This window comes from Microcaecilia unicolor, chromosome 2 (assembly GCF_901765095.1).
Source record: "Microcaecilia unicolor chromosome 2, aMicUni1.1, whole genome shotgun sequence".
Classification (NCBI taxonomy): Eukaryota; Metazoa; Chordata; class Amphibia; order Gymnophiona; family Siphonopidae; genus Microcaecilia; species Microcaecilia unicolor.
Genome location: NC_044032.1, coordinates 167,820,292 through 167,836,766, shown reverse-complemented (window position 1 = coordinate 167,836,766; position 16,475 = coordinate 167,820,292). Strand labels below are relative to the sequence as shown.

Sequence of the window (16,475 nt, the reverse complement as noted above, 5' to 3'; positions counted from 1 at the left end):
TCAGGACCCCCCCAATCTGATCAGATTTTTTTTTTACTTTTTTGTTGTCTTTTCAACAGTTTTCCCCCATGCCACATTTTGTTCTGTTTTGCTAAATTTTCAGAGGACTCTTTCACTCCTTTATATATAATTGTTTACAACTTTCTTTAGGTTGGAAAGAATAAAAAGACAAAGGCAATACATTTGGAAATCCAAGTGCAGAAGAGAAAAGAAAGGGATAGGAAAAGAAGGAAGGCAGGCAGACAGAAATAAAACATGGAGTTTCAAAAGAAGTTCAGGGGAAAAAAACAGAAGGTAAGATTACTGCTGCTTAGTGCCAGAAGCATTTCAGCTTTTCCTGAGCCTCAGTACTGACAAGATAAAAGCAAATGGAAAATAATCCTATCCCTATCTATTATTGAATGTAACCTACAATTGCCCACCACTACCATGAAATATAAATGGAAATCTAAAAGAAAGAATCTGGGCCTTTGGCTATACAGGAACCACTCAAGAGAACTGCAAAAAAAATCAAAGGAACCCAGCCACCCTGAACTTGTAACATAGCACCCTATTCCACAGCAAGTGCTGTAAAATGTACATTTTTAAGTTAATACAGCTATAGTGATGAGATGACTAATTTACTTTGGTTTCAAAATCACATGGTTTTCAGGGGGTCTTGCTTTCCAGCCCTCATTTTTCATAACACTATCTTGCATTCAGATTCCCCCTCTGCCCCACAAGTCTTTCAAGAGGCATTTATGGATCTTCACCCAAACACTGAAAACCTCTGAACCAGAACAAGACACCCTATTACATGCCTATTTTGGCTAATGAACTGTTGGCAGGCAACCAGAAAACAAAACAGAATGGGCTGCCGGCGCAAATAACATGCAAATGAAAAGAAAGGACAAAAATGAATGTCACTATGAAAAACTATTTAATCCCAAAGCGCATGGCTAATTAGAATAAGGATCAGTAGGTGTCTGGTGTTACATTACATTAAGGAGCAGACCTAACAATCTATATTCTAATTAGCCATATGTTCTCTAATGAACAATTTGTCTTTTTGGCATTCTTATTTGTTCTCCTTTCAGTGCATATATTTGCACAGTGTGGAGATCAAAGCCTGCGTCTTGCACGGTGAAAATCCAGGGTGTGTTATCAGCCAGTACTTTCAGCCGCCAACCCAAAACTTGGTTAGGGACTGTTAAAAATATTTTTTGCGTTATCATACTTATGTACTTATACTTCACCTCAGATTTATTTTATTTATTACATTTGTACCCCACATTATCCCACCTATTTGCAGGCTCAATGTGGCTTACAGAGTGTTATTATGACATATTCATGAGAGGATAATAGAAATAGTCGGTGGTAGGACGAAGATATTTGAAGAAAGAGAAGGGGGTGTTAAATAGGATGATGTAGGAGGTGTAATTGGTTGTGTGGGTGGGTTGTGTGGTGATTTGTGTCTTTAGAGGTTCTTTTTGTAGGCTCTGTTGAAGAGATGTGTCTTCAAGGATTTGCGAAAGTTGCTTAGATTGTCCATGGTTTTTAAGGTTGGGGGTAACGCATTCCATAGCTGTGTGCTTCTATACGAGAAGATGGTGGCGTATGCTTGCTTGTATTTAAGTCCTTTACAGCTGGGGAAGTTCAAGTTGAGGAATTTGCGGGCTGATCTCTTGGCGTTTCTGGGCGGTAGGTCCACTAGGTTATACATGTAAAGTGGGGCATCTGCGTGAATGATCTTGTGTACGATTGTGTATATCTTGAATTCGATGCATTCCTTGAGTGGTAGCCAGTGAAGGTTCTCTCTTAAGGGTGTCGCACTTTCGTATTTGGTTTTACCAAATATGAGTCTGGCTGCGGTATTTTGGGCTGTTTGGAGTTTCTTAATAGATTTGTTTGATGAGGTGTATAAAAGGAATAAGAAGGCTTCGTGGTGCATTGGATAGGTCGCTTTCCTACTGCATTTATGACCTGAGTTCAAATCTTGCACTGGGATTTCTATCAGGTAGCCCTGCCATCTATCCACTTCCAGTCAGTAAATGAGTGCCTGGCCTTAGCTACAGGGTAAAGATAACTGGGCAGGGCAACGGCAAACCACCTCTCTAATAAGTCTACTAAGAAACTTTTACTTAAGTAGCGGCCCCCATAAGTTGTTCATGCACACAGAGGACCGACTTTACCTTTTTATAATAGAATAAATGAAAAATAAATATTAAATCATACTTGCACACAGTGGACTGCCTTTAGCTTTTCGTAATAGAATAAATGAAAAATAAATATTAAATCTAAAGACTTGGCCTCACCTGTATATTCAGCATTTGCACTTTTGAATCTTTGTGTCGACAGTTTCATTCTTAATCAGGAATTTTTTTGGTTAAGGATTTAATGTCAGAAATTGAAAAATCGGCCAACAAAAATTTAAATGCTGGATATGCAGCACTGTGATCAGATATACTAATAAGCATTTGTTTTATTTAATCTTCAGAATCCTTTTACTGTAAAACCACAAATTTTCTAAAATTAACTTCCATTTCCATGTATGAAACAGATCATAGAAAAATGCATCTTTAGAGTTTATTTCCACTGACATTTTAAACATTGTCATTTATACTAAATCTTGTTAGCATATTGATTGGCACTGTTATTTTAAAATAAAACAACTCAGCATGAATGCAACTTTCTAACTCTGCATAAGATAGGTATTTGTGGTCACTGAATACATGACACAGTCTAAGAACACATCTTGAAAGGTCAGGAAAGGGGCAAACTTTACGGCTGGAAAAATCACATGGGCTGTCTCTCACTCACCGTCTGATGGCTTCTGTCACAGTAACGCAACCCAAAGTAATCTATCTCCACTAGATTTAGGTGCCGGAATACGTAGTCAAGGACAACCGAACCTTTCGTCGATTTCTGTGGGAAAGAATTTACAGAGGCCTTTCAGAAGCATTCTCCGGCTTTGTCAACTCTGCTCAGCAGCATTCATGCATTCAGTTCAGCATTGTCTGATAAAGGGGCCACTTTTATTGCATAGAAAGAACGGTTATATCTAGCCTCCTGAAAGCAAAGGCCTTCATAATTAGATCAACGCCTTTACTTAACTTTACTACACACGAGCCTCCAGCCACTTGGGTGTCTGGTTACTGATTTCCAGCTATTATGTTAACATTTGCTAGCAGCATGATGATTACATGATTTATTTGGTAAAACTTATTACTGAGAACCAACAACGTTATCATGACAATATCTTTTCCAGTGCTTGCCTTAAGTAGACAAGACATTTTAGGTGCTCGTTTTCAAAGCACATAGACTTTCAAAGTTACACTGTAACCTATGTAACTTTGTAGGTCTATGTGCTTTGAAAAAGGGCCTCTTAGTCTATTGATCCCTCCGTAGATTCATGAGTTATTTACATTTTATGGCCCTTAAGGCACTTTTGATAAATCTGCGCAGAAAGGCTGAAAGCAATATCCATAAAACATTCAGTTTGTTGCAAACAAATAATTAAACATTTTGCAGGCCATTTGAAGGAAAACGTCTAAAGTTGCAGATATGCTTAGTCCTGGAGGGACAATGGCTATCAGTAACTTAAGAGGTCCTGATGGCCAATGAATATTAGCAGTATCTCAAAAGACGGCCCTCAAGTAAATCCAACTAAGGAGCGTAGTTATCAATGTGGGCTACTTGATGTGTTATTTTGCCAATAGTTAATGCTATTTTAACACAGGTCCCAGTTTATGCAATGAGACCAAGTTTCTAACAACTGGGGTTAAACAGTAAGATAACACGTGTTAACAGCAGCCCATACTGATAGCTTCCCCCTTAAGGGTCTTACTCACTGAACAAACAAAATGGGACCATGACCCTATGTTTTTTATGAGGTGTTCAAGTCAAACAAAAAGTGAACACAACAGAAAAGCCAGAACCAGTACACAAATCAAGTCCAGTTTTGTCAATCACAAAGTTTGCAGGTTCATTAAAAAAAAAAAAAACCCACCCGTGAAATCCTACACTAAACAATGAAAGTCCTGGACAGTAGGACTAGAATAGAATCAATATTCACAAACCGACTGAAACTTCACACCATCATCGGACGCAACTACGGTTGTGAATACTGATTCTATTCTGATGTGAATTAGGGAAGAGCATTGTCTCTATTTCCTACGTTTGAAATCCCACACTGAGGACCCAACTAATTATACAAATTACTAGTAAAAAAGGCCCGTTTCTGACACAAATGAAACGGGCGCTAGCAAGGTTTTCCTCGGAGTGTGAGAGTGACTGTGTGTGAGAGAGAGAGTGAATGTGTGAGTGTGTGTGTGTGTGTGTGTGTGTGTGTGTGAGAGAGACAGTGAGTCTGGGTGCGAGTGTGTCTGTGAGACAGTCCACCTTATAATTGAAAGAGAAAAACGCCTAGATTTTGACCCAAATCGGGAGATAAACGTTTATCTCACAAAAACGAATAAATCGGTATAATGGAAAGCCGATTTTGGACGTTTTCAACTGCACTCCATCGCGGAAGTGTACAAAGTTGATGGGGGCGTGGCGAAGGTGGAACTGGGGCGTGGTTATCGGCCGAGGAGAGATGGGCGCCTTTCGCCGATAATGGAAAAAAGTATGCGTTTGTAGCTAGAATTTAGGGCACTTTTTCTGGACCCTGTTTTTTTCACGAATAAGGCCCCAAAAAGTGCCCTAAATGACCAGATTACCACCAGAGGGAATCGGGGATGACCTCCCCTGACTCCCCCAGTGGTCACTAACCCCCTCCCACCACAAAACATGATGTTTCACAACTTTTTATTTTCACCCTCAAATATCATACCCACCTCCCTGGCAGCAGTATGCAGGTCCCTGGAGCAGTTGTTAGGGGGTGCAGTGGACTTCAGGCAGGTGGACCCAGACCCATCCCCCCCTACCTGTTACAATTGTGCTGCTTAATGCTTAGTCGTCCAACCCCCCCAAACCCACTGTACCCACATGTACGTGCCCCCCTTCACCCCTTAGGGCTATAGTAATGGTGTAGACTTGTGGGCAGTGGGTTTTGAGGGGGATTTGGGGGGCTCAACACACAAGGGAAGGGTGCTATGCACCTGGGAGCTCTTTTACCTTTTTTTTTGTTTTTGTAAAAGTGCCCCCTAGGGTGCCCGGTTGGTGTCCTGGCATGTGAGGGGGACCAGTGCACTACGAATCCTGGCCCCTCCCACGAACAAATGCCTTGGATTTATTCGTTTTTGAGCTGGGCGCTTTCATTTTCCATTATCACTGAAAAACAAAAACGCCCAGCTCACAAATTGTCGAATAAAACATGGACGTCTATTTTTTTTGAAAATACGGTTCGGTCCGCCCCTTCACGGACCCATTCTCGGAGATAAACGCCCATGGAGATAGACGTTTTCGTTCAATTATGCCCCTCAGTGTGTGTGTGTGTGTGTGTGTGTATGCAAGTGCGTATGTGAGACACAGTGTGAGAGTGTGTTTCACACAGATACAGTGTGTGCGAGAGAGAGTGTGTGTGAGACACAGACTCTCTGTGAGACTGAGTGTATGAGACCAAGAGAGTGTGTGAGTGACTGTGTGACACAGAGAGTGAATGTGATACAGTGTGAGACATAGAGTGTGTGAGAGACAGTGTGTGAGAGTGAGAGAGAGAAAGACATTGACTGTGAGAGAGAGAGAGAGAGAGAGTGTGTGTGTGTGATAGAGATACCTCCTCCCCCTCTCTCTGGTGTCAGGCCCCCCCTCCCTCCCTCTCTCTGGTGTCAGCCCCCTCCCTCTCTCTGGTGTCTGAGCGTTACTGTGCAGGACGCTGAGCTCTGGCTGTGCTTCAATCCTATTTAATAGAATGCACCTCCAACATTCTGAAGCCAAGAAACCTCGTGTGGTTGGTCACTTCTGCTTGTGACAAACCCGGAAGTACATGATGTCAATTCAGGAGATGGATACAGAGAGCAGGAATGCCTCAGCCATGCAGTCAGCTTCAGAATGTTGGAGGTGCGTTTTATTATATAGGATTGGTTTTTTTTCATATGTATGAATTTCTCTGTTATCCACACTTACTTTATGATTCTTTGAGAATATTTTTTGGATCTTGTATTGCCTTTCTTATGGCAGCCAACACCTAAACTAAGTGGGATCAACTGTTAACTGTACTGCAGTGCTACCTACAGTAGTAGGCAGTTGATTAAATGAACTGTGTTTACCTCTAGTAGCCTCAGTAGTGCGAATAAGGCAAGTTGGGCTTTCTCCGAGATTGGAGCTAGGAGTGAATGGCCTCAAAGCCATTATATATACTTTGATTGCTACTTGTTGCCTTTGTCGTGACTGCCAAATAAGGGACTTAAGTAAATAGTTGGTTCAGAACACAGCATGGACTTTGCCTGAGTCATTGAGACACTGAACCTACTCTCTCAGAGGATTCCGGTTCTGGCACTGGTCCCAAGCTACAAATATTGTTTATGTATTTTTTTTGGGAGGGGAGGGGAGATTACATCCAAGTACACACTAGATGTTGGTGTAAATTTGTGCATTGGCAGTTGTGCATTATTGTGGCTGGACCTGGAAGACTTTTTTTTTTAAATAAAATGTACATATACAAATGCACCTATATAGCCTTTATTAAACATGCTTAAAATCGGTGCTATTTAAGATTTCTCAGGTAGGCTTTGTTATCAAATTAACCCCACCGAATATCATGCATACCCAATCACCTTCTTAGAGCAGGAATAAATTTGTGCAAGACGATTTGTGCATTGTCATGGGGTCACTGTGCGAACCTATTTTATAAAGGCACATGGGTACAGGACATGTGTTGGCTTTGACTCTGAATATTTCAACAGTCACTTGTGATGTAGTAATCACAAAGCACAGACACCTTGGCAGGTCTAGTGGTCAGCAATTGATGTATATGCAAATTTAAAACATTTAAAATAAGGGCCCTGTTTACTAAGCAGCGTTATAAATAATGCGTTAACCATGTACGCGCCTACAATATCCCTATAGGCACCTACATGGTTAGTGAGCACGCTAAGTTCAGGCGAGCTAAAAACACTAATACACCTTAGTAAACAGGGCCCTAAGTGACTTTTTGATATGTTAGAGTAAATATATTAGAGTAGATTCTGGTATATAGCTAGACTAGACAGGAAAAAGCTTTTATCCTTTTTTCAGCAGATAGGTTTGCTGAATTTACAGGGCAAAGAAAGGAAACTGTATTAGAGCTGAATACCAGGTAGTGCAACAGAGCTGGACAGTGAAGACTTGATGACAAAATAGATTAAGGCTTTAATCCAGGCTTAAAAATCACATTTTTGAGGTTACTTTTACATGCCAACTACTTTTCTATAATACAGTTCCTTAAAAATCTCTCATTTGTTATGTGCAGTGTCTTGAGTAGATAGTCCATGTTCCAGAGTTTACAGTCTCTTACAAATATCTGTATAGTGCTACATAGACCTGGCAGCACTTTAGAACTAAGCAGTAGTGGTAATCGTGAACTAAAGGCAGCTCGTTATCAACACACATGCACACACTGTTACCTACCCATTTTCTAAGAGAACAATTCAATTGCAGGGAACATTTCTCAACAGCCAGTTTCTAGGCTAGTTATGCTGAAATTCTACTTTACATGGATCTGCGTGCCTATCTTGGGATTCTTGGAATTACCAACTTAATGATAATGTGAACTCTATTCTTATTATCACTGACATCACTAGAATATTTTGTTGCAGTTATTTTCCTACTAAAGGAGGCTTCCTATGAGTTATTCTTTGTTATTGTGTTTCTTTTTAGCTTAGTAGTTTTCTCTTGCCTCTTTGAGCTTCCAGCAAAATTAGAAATTGAGCTCCGAGTAACAGCACCATAAGCCTTCGTTCATAATTACCGTGAGTTCCATTTTCTTATAACCTTCACTCAGTGTGTTTTATCTAGCGGAAAAGGTGCCTGTACTCAAATGCCAGGCCACCCTTCAGGGGTGGGCTGAACACTGAGGGACCCACCTCACAATAGCCACGCCCCCTGCAACCAGTCACAGAATCTATGACAAGGCAGAATTGATGTGTACAGCCTGAGCTCTTTCATTAAAACTTGGGGATCATGGGTCAATGTTAGCAGACAATGGAAAAGGTGCCGGTACTCAGTACCCCCTCAAAAAAAGCCCTGCCTTCACTAGTCCAACCACTGCAGGGACGGTCCTTGGCTGGGAAATCATAGACCATGATTTTTTTCAGAGCACAGTGTGCATATCCCAGTTCAGGCCAGTAGGTGTCAGCAAGTAGAATACAATAGGACTCTCATTTCTTCCTGCTAACCTCAGAACTTGTGAACATCTCCCTCCAGCGAAGGATTGAAAAATGGACTAAGATTTGAACCTCTCTCACAGAGTTGACAGTCTATAACTACTGGAAAAATGTTAAGCAATATTGGACACAGCCATTTTATGGAAGAGTATATATAGTTTTCTCCGTATGTTTGTCAGCAAGTCAAATGTCTCGGAAAACCACCTACGTATTTTCCTGTTTTCAGATATGCATACTGTGCTGCACGCTCTCCCCCCCCATGCCCTCACCAGAGACCATGAAATTACTAACAATGAAGTAATGACAGCTGGTCCCCATTATATTACATACTATCCTGCAAGGCTATTATTGTGGACTCGCTACTCCATGACAACTTCACAATGCGTGCACTTCAGAATTTAAAAGAAAAGAAAAAAAGCACAGTGCACACCAATCACGTGACCCAAAATTTGAAGACTTCTACATATAAGCATCACTAAGTATTTGGTGTCATACTCTTAACCCTTCGAGGGCAGCTCCTATAGCACACTCAGTGTGCTCACCAATCCAGTAAAGTCACAAAGTCCTCAAAACTAAATGGTAACAATTACCATCCTACTCGCTCAAAAGAGCTCCAGAATAATAGCTTATAAGAATCTTGCGAGTCATCAAAATATTTAAATAATTCTAAATAGAATAACTGGACCCTGAAATTGAAAGAAAAATATGAACTGCTCTGTTAACACAAAATGTGTGATGCACCATGATGTTAAGACAGAAGTTAGACAATAGTTCCATCTGTACACATACACACACACACAGCCTAGCTAGTACTGTATCAGTTGTATTTGCAGAACTGTAGTCTGTATTTTAAACCAGTGGTTCCTAAATCTGGTCCTGGAGGCACCCCAGCCAGTCAGGTTTTCAGAATATCCACAATAACTATTCATGAGATAGATTTGCATGCACTGCCTCCACTGCATGCAAATTTCTCTCATGAATATTCATATTGGGTATCCTGAAAACCTGAATGACTGGGGTGCCTCCAGGATCAGGTTTGGGAATCAATGTTTTAAACAATGAAACCCAAGTATTTTTTTCTATTTTTTCCCATCTATTCAAAGTTTAGCATTATATACCAAACATCTTATACAGAAAAAAAACCTACATCATTATTATCCAAGAATTATATAAATAGAAGAAAACAATGTGGGTAATATTTAGTGGCTGTAGCATTTTTTTCACAAAAAGGAGTGTGCTGGACTTGAGGGGAAGAGAGAGTAGAGCAGGCAATGCGTTGGCGCTGGAGACCAGACCTGGATGAAGTCTTCAGCTGGTGGGAGTTGGGGACCCCACCAGCCAAGGTATTTGTGGCGGCGGTGCTTCATCTGGCGGGGGTTGGAACCCCCACCAACCAAGATGTACAGCAGCGGCAGTGGATGGTGAGGCGGCTGGGGGGGGGGGGCGGGGCAGCAACCAAAATGTGCTCCCTCTCCTTGGGCTCTGGCTCCCTCCCACCTCGAGGGCTGGCTACACCCCTGCTTCTCTGTACCTTTTCTAATCCCACTATTCCCTGTTCTCTGGTTGCACCTCCCAAAATAATGAATAGTTGCTGCATTTCTCTTGCAGCCTGCAATCTCAGACAGAGATCCCCACCAACATCATCTTCCAGTGATATGGGGCAGAAACTCCACTCACACTCTAATGTATGGTCATGGAAGTATTCATGGGGCCATCCCACGGGCTGTACAAGTGCTGCAACTGCACAGGGCACGAGGGAGTAGGGGGTGCAAAAACTGTTCCCCGCCATTGTCTTCTCTGATTGGCAGTGACATAGTGGGTGGGACAGGAGTGCTAAGGGGCATGTCACACAGGGCACAATTCCAGCTTAGGATGCTCCTGGGTGTTCACATTGTTTGGGGTCATCATCCCATGCAGTCATCTTTGTTTCCCACAAATCCACAAATTTCTAATTTCTTTCGAAGATAATCAGTGTTCATCCTGTCTGGCTGAAGCCAACTGTCTAATCCCTATGGCCATTAATGCAAAAATTGTGATAAAAATGGCCTTCACTTGAAGGAAAGACCTGCATACAGGTCCTCATATTTTTCCTCAGCTTAGTAAAAGGACCCTCATATTTCCTATTCCAGTGGGAAAATATCACTAAAAATATGCAAGTGGTCAAAATTGTGGACACACAATATGAAATGTAGGTTCTGTGCTGGTTGCTTACTTACCTAAGATAGCTGTCAAGTTATTATCAATTATGTTTATGTTTTATTACTTATAGCCCAGAAACAAAATAACACACAATTAAAATATAATCAACAGACAACTTAGAAATACAAATGCCGCAAGGCGGTAGGAGTCAGTGAGGCAAAGACAAATCATGGTAGGTCAAACGTTTGGCTTAACAGGTGACATTTTAGCATCGATTCGCTACAATCTATTGTGCTTTCAGTGCTAAGGGCAGCTTGTTCCACTCTGAGGAGCCGGCTACAGAAAACATGCCAGTTCCTGTAATATTCAGACCCAAGTGTAAGTCGGCACAAGTGCACAAATACTTGAACGCAGTGATCTTGGCAAGTAACTTTGCAATACATTACGCAGATAGTAAGAAGAGTCCTGATGTAATCCCAAATGAACTAGTAGTAGCAATTTAAATCTGATTCTTTACGCCACAGGAAGACAGCACAACTGCCGCAGTAAAGGCGATACATGGTCATGTTTCGAAAGTCCATACAACAAACGTGGGGCTGTTGTCAAAACATTTTGGTTGACAAGTGAAAATAGCCACATTTTGTGAGAAGTGGTAGAAATGTACCATTTGATCAGATAATATAGTCTGACAGTGGACCCTGTTTACTAAGGTGCGCTAGCAATTTTAGTGCGTGCTAAATGCTAAAGATACCCATATATTCCTATGTACTAGTATTTAGCATGCGCTAATCATTAGTGCACTCTGAAAACGCTAGTGCGGCTTAGTAAACAGGGCCCAGTACGTAAGGTTTACAATGGCCATTTGTTATCAATCATTCTTAAGGCTTGGAAATTGTGTGGCCCCTGATGCAGGCATATTTGCCAAAACCTGGCCATATTGGGTCCACTCAATGATAAAGATCCTTGGTGATACCTCCAGTTGTTCTCTTTGCCTCTCAGCTCCTCTGTTCTGTACATATGTGGAGGTTCCTTCCTGTCGTTTTATCAATCATTCTTAAATCAGTTTAAATAACATCAATTTATCTGGAGACAACAAAGAAATTATAGTACCCTGATTGTTACACCACAGACCATTTCCAAGCCTTATTTCATTGCTCATAGTATTTAAAAATATAAGGACATTTTTAATAATTTGTAATTAAGGGACATTTTTACAAAGCTGCAGTAAAATGTTGCCATAGTGCACCCTTAGGTGTTTCTTGCACGCTAAGGTCATTTTTACCGCAGCCAATAAAAATGCTTTCTTTATTTTTTTGCATTAATCACCATGCGCTAATGTTGCAATAAAAAAGTTACCATGTAAACCCTTAAGCACCACTACCCATTCACTCACCCGTTAGTATGGAGTAATATGGCTGCAATTGCTGATAAGTGCGAAAACACCTACTTTCCACCCCCAGACAAGTCCCCTCAAAAAAAAAAAAAATTATATTTTTAGCGCGCAGTTAGCACAGGCAGATTTGGTAATTACAACAGGATGCCTGAGTGCGTCCCGCAGAACACCATTTTAAGCACCTACATAAGTACATAAGTATTGCCATACTGGGAAAGACCAAAAGCCCATCAAGCCCAGCATCCTGTTTCCAACAGTGGCCAATCCAGGTCACAAATACCTGGCAAGGTCCAAAAAAAAGTACAAAACATTTTATACTGCTTATCCCAGAAATAGTGGATTTTCCCCAAGTCCATTTAATAATGGTCTATGGACTTTTCCTTTAGAAAGCCTTCCAAACCGTTTTTTTAAACTCTGCTAAGCTAACTGCCTTTACCACATTCTCTGGCAACGACTTCCAGAGTTTAATTACATGCTGAGTGAAGAAAGGTTTTCTCATATTCGTTTTAATATTACTACATTGTAGCTTCATCGCATGCCTAGTCCTAGTATTTTTGGAAAGCGTAAACAAACGCTTCACATCTACCCGTTCAACTCCACTCATTATTTTATAGACCTCTATCATATCTTCCCTCAGCTGCCTTTTCTCCAAGCTGAAGAGCCCTAGCCGCTTTAGCCTTTCCCCATAGGGAAGTCGCTGCAATCCCTTTATCATTTTCGTCGCCCTTCTCTGCACCTTTTCTAATTCCACTATATCTTTCTTGAGATGCGGCGACCAGAATTGAACACAATATTCGAGGTGCAGTCGCACCATGGAGCGATACAAAGGCATTATAAAAGCCTCATTTTTGTTTTCCATTCCTTTCCTAATAATACCTAACATTCTATTTCCTTTCTTAGCTGCAGCAGCACACTGAGCAGGGTTTCAACGTATCATCAACGACAACACCTAGATCCCTTTCTTGGTCCGTGACTCCTAACGTGGAACCTTGCATGATATAGCTATAATTCGGGTTCCTCTTTCCCACATGCATCACTTTGCACTTGCTCACATTAAACGTCATCTGCCATTTAGACGCCCAGTCTCATAAAGTCCTCTTGTAATTTTTCACAATCCTCCCGCGATTTAATGACTTTGAATAACTTTGTGTCATCAGTAAATTTAATTACCTCACTAGTTACTCCCATCTCTAGGTCATTTATAAATATGTTAAAAAGCAGCAGTCCCAGCACAGACCTCTGGGGAACCCCACTAACTACCCTTCTCCATTGAGAATACTGACCATTAACCCTACTCTCTCTGTTTTCTATCTTTTAACCAGTTTTTAATCCACAATAGAACACTACCTCCTATCCCATGACTCTCCAATTTCCTCTGGAGTCTTTCATGGGGTACTTCTGAAAATCCAGATACACAATATCAACTGGCTCACCTTTATCCACATGTTTGTTCACCCCTTCAAGAAATGTAATAGATTGGTGAGGCAAGATTTCCCTTCACTAAATCCATGTTGACCTTCAAGCTTATTTTCGAAAGTGATCGCTGGCCATTTCCCAACATAAATCGGGAGATGGCCGGCGATTTCTTAAAAGCGGCGAAATCGGTATAATTGAAAGCGGCATTTTTGACAGCATCGCCGCTTTCCCGTCGCTTTGCTGGCAAAAGTTCAAGGGGGCGTGTCGGCAGCTTAGCGAAGGCGGGACATTGGCAGGCATGGGCGTGGCTACCAGATGGCCGGCTTTCACCGATAATGGAAAAAAAAGCGGCGTTAAGCAGAATTTCGCCGGCTTTACTTAGTCTTTTTATTTTCACGACCAAGCCTCAAAAAGGTGCCCCAACTCACCAGATGACCACGGGAAGGAATCGGGGATGACCTCCCCGTACTCCCCCAGTGGTCACAACCCCCTCCCACCCTACAAAACACAATTATAAACATATTTTGGCAGCCTCTATGCCAGCCTCAAATGCCATACCCAACTCCATGACAGCATAATGTGTTCTATCCTCTGACAGCCTTTCCCTGGTTATGATGTGGCTCTGGGGTGAGTGTGACACCTTTTCTGTTAGGTGCACTGCAAAGTCACATCAGCAATGCATCATGGTGGGTGTAGGGTAGTGGGCTCTACTCCCATGGTGCTTTCCCCCTGCTAACTGGGTCAGAGTGTGCCCTGTTTTGTTTCCGGTAGTCCATGAGGTAGTGGCCATTTTTGTAAGCCAATTTTAGATCCTTTTCATGTGTTACCCACGTTAGAGAACTTAGTTATTACCTTGAATGTTGCTGAAAGAGGGCATTGTACACCATTCTGCCAGCTCTGACCTACTGCTAATCTCAGTACCAGGGAGACTCTTTGCCAATGGGGCACAGCCTCTGATCTGCAGTTAACTGTGAGTAAACGTGCTTATTCAAATAAAGGATGTTTTCAAAGAGATTAGTCTTCAGGTGTCAACTGGTGTGCCAAGGTTATACAGCAGCAACAAGTCCTAGAGGCCTGCATGTATGCAGATCCCTGGAGCACTTTTTGGAGCACTTTTAGTGGGTACCGCAGTGCACTTAAGGCACTACTTGTGCTGGTAATAGGAGCCCTCCAAAACCCACTGTACCCACATGTAGTTGCCCCCTTCACCCCTAAGAGCTAGGGTACTGTTGTACATTTGTGGGTAGTGGGTTGTTGTGGGGCTCAGCATCCAAAGTAAGGGAGCTATGCATGTGGGAGCTTTTTGTGAAGTCCACCGCACTGACACCCCCAGTTGGTGTCTTGGCATGTGAGGGGGACCAGTGCACTACAAATGCTGGCTCATCCCACGACCAAATGCCTTGGATTTCGCCGGGTTTGAGATGGCCAGCATTTGTTTTCCATTATAGCTGAAAAACAAAACCGGCCATCTCAACCCCGGTGATCTCTGGCATTTGGCCGGGCTAAACCGTATTATCGAAAGAAAAGATGGCCGGCCATCTTTTTCGATAATACGGTTCCAGCCAGCTGTAACGCCACCGCCACAATAGATCGCCGGCGAACTATTTGGCCGGCGATGTTCGATTATGCCCCTCTTTGTCTCATTAATCCATGCTTTTGAATATGCTCTGTAATTTTGTTCTTAATAATAGTCTCTGCCATTTTGCCCGGCACAGAGATCAGACTCACCGGTCTATAATTTCCCGGATCTCCTCTAGAATCTTTTTAAAAATCGGCGTTACATTGGCCACCCTCCAATCTTCCAGTACCACGCTCGATTTTAAGGATAAATTACATATTACTAACAATAGCTCCGCAAGCTCATTTTTCAGTTATATCAGTACTCTGGGATGAATACCATCCGGTCAAGGAGATCTGCTACTCTTCAGTTTGCAGAACTGCCCCACTACATCCTCCAGGTTTACAGAGAATTCATTAAGTGTTTCCGACTTGTCAGCTTCGAATACCATTTCCGGCACCGGTATCCCACCTAATGCATCTTAGTAAAAGGGTCCCTAAATATTATAAATAATGTTAAAATATTATAGTTTAAAAATAATTTTGTACTTTACAGGTTGCAAACTACAAAAAGGGCCGACTAGCCACCTAAGAGCTACAGCAATTGCTTTGAGATATGAGGGCTATAGTTTCCATGACATTGCTCAGAAAATGGGCCATGGAGTCACAACTAGGAGTTCAGAAGTTGTACACACATTTTCAGGTGACATGAAGCACTGCAATTTAGGAAGGAGAGGAAGAAAAAAGGCTTCAACTCCCAAGCAGACAGGAGAATTGTGAGACAATTACAATTATATTCCGCAATTACCAAATGGCTGGTGGTTCTTTAGAACAGGTTTGAGAATGACTGAAGTGCTTGGTTACAAGTATCCAAGCAACAAGCAAAACCTTATTGAGCCAATAATCAGCTGCTAGTATCATATATCATCACCAGAAAACCTGAAAAACCTGGTAGAGTCAATTCACAGAAGATGTCAGGCTGCAGTTGATTCAAAGGATAGCCAACCTGTTACAAACACTAACAGTTTGCTTCCAAAATTGTTCACGTGGGCTACTTCAAGTAATCGCCATCAAATATATGAAATGAAACATTTCATCACTTCTTTTTGTTATTTAGAGTTATTGCATATTATAAATATATATTCCAATTTTTCTGTGAAATTATTTTTTATGTACTCAAATTCATATTTTTTTACAAAACATTAAGTATATCCACATTTTGACCATGAGAATTTTAGAATTAACAAATTTAATTATTAATATAAATAGTCGCTTAGGAGCCCTTTTATTAAAGTGTGTTATACTGTTACCCCTGGATTCTACATATGTCGCTTTGAGCTGCATGCGCACATTTGGCAGAATGGCCAAATTGCATGCACAACTTAATTGAACAATGAGCCAATCAGTGCCAATAACTGAGCCATAAGCAATTATCAGTACTAATTAGACCTAATTAGAATTTGCACACATCTATTTTGGCCTATTCTATTAAGAGGTACACCTAAATTCTAGCGCACGCATCATAAAAAAGGGCACTCCCATGACAGCAAAATGGGTGAGTTGTGGGCATGGACAAAAGATATGCTCTCATTTGAGGAAAGGCTAAAGAGGTTACAGCTTTTCAGTGTGGAAAAAGATGGCTTAGGGGAGATATGATTGAGGTCTACAAAATCCTGAGTAGTGTG

The 16,475-nt window shown here is 41.6% G+C and overlaps 1 protein-coding gene across 2 annotated transcripts in view; it reads right to left on the bottom strand.

Moving 5' to 3' along the window:
* The window catches only part of EPB41L4A (erythrocyte membrane protein band 4.1 like 4A), a 564,380-nt gene that overhangs the window by 417,311 nt on the left and 130,594 nt on the right, over positions 1-16,475 (bottom strand). For both annotated transcript variants that reach the window (XM_030193468.1, XM_030193469.1), the window contains exon 2: positions 2,800-2,904. In XM_030193468.1, coding sequence (XP_030049328.1) covers positions 2,800-2,904 — 105 coding nt within the window. The remainder of the gene's footprint in view (positions 1-2,799; positions 2,905-16,475) is intronic.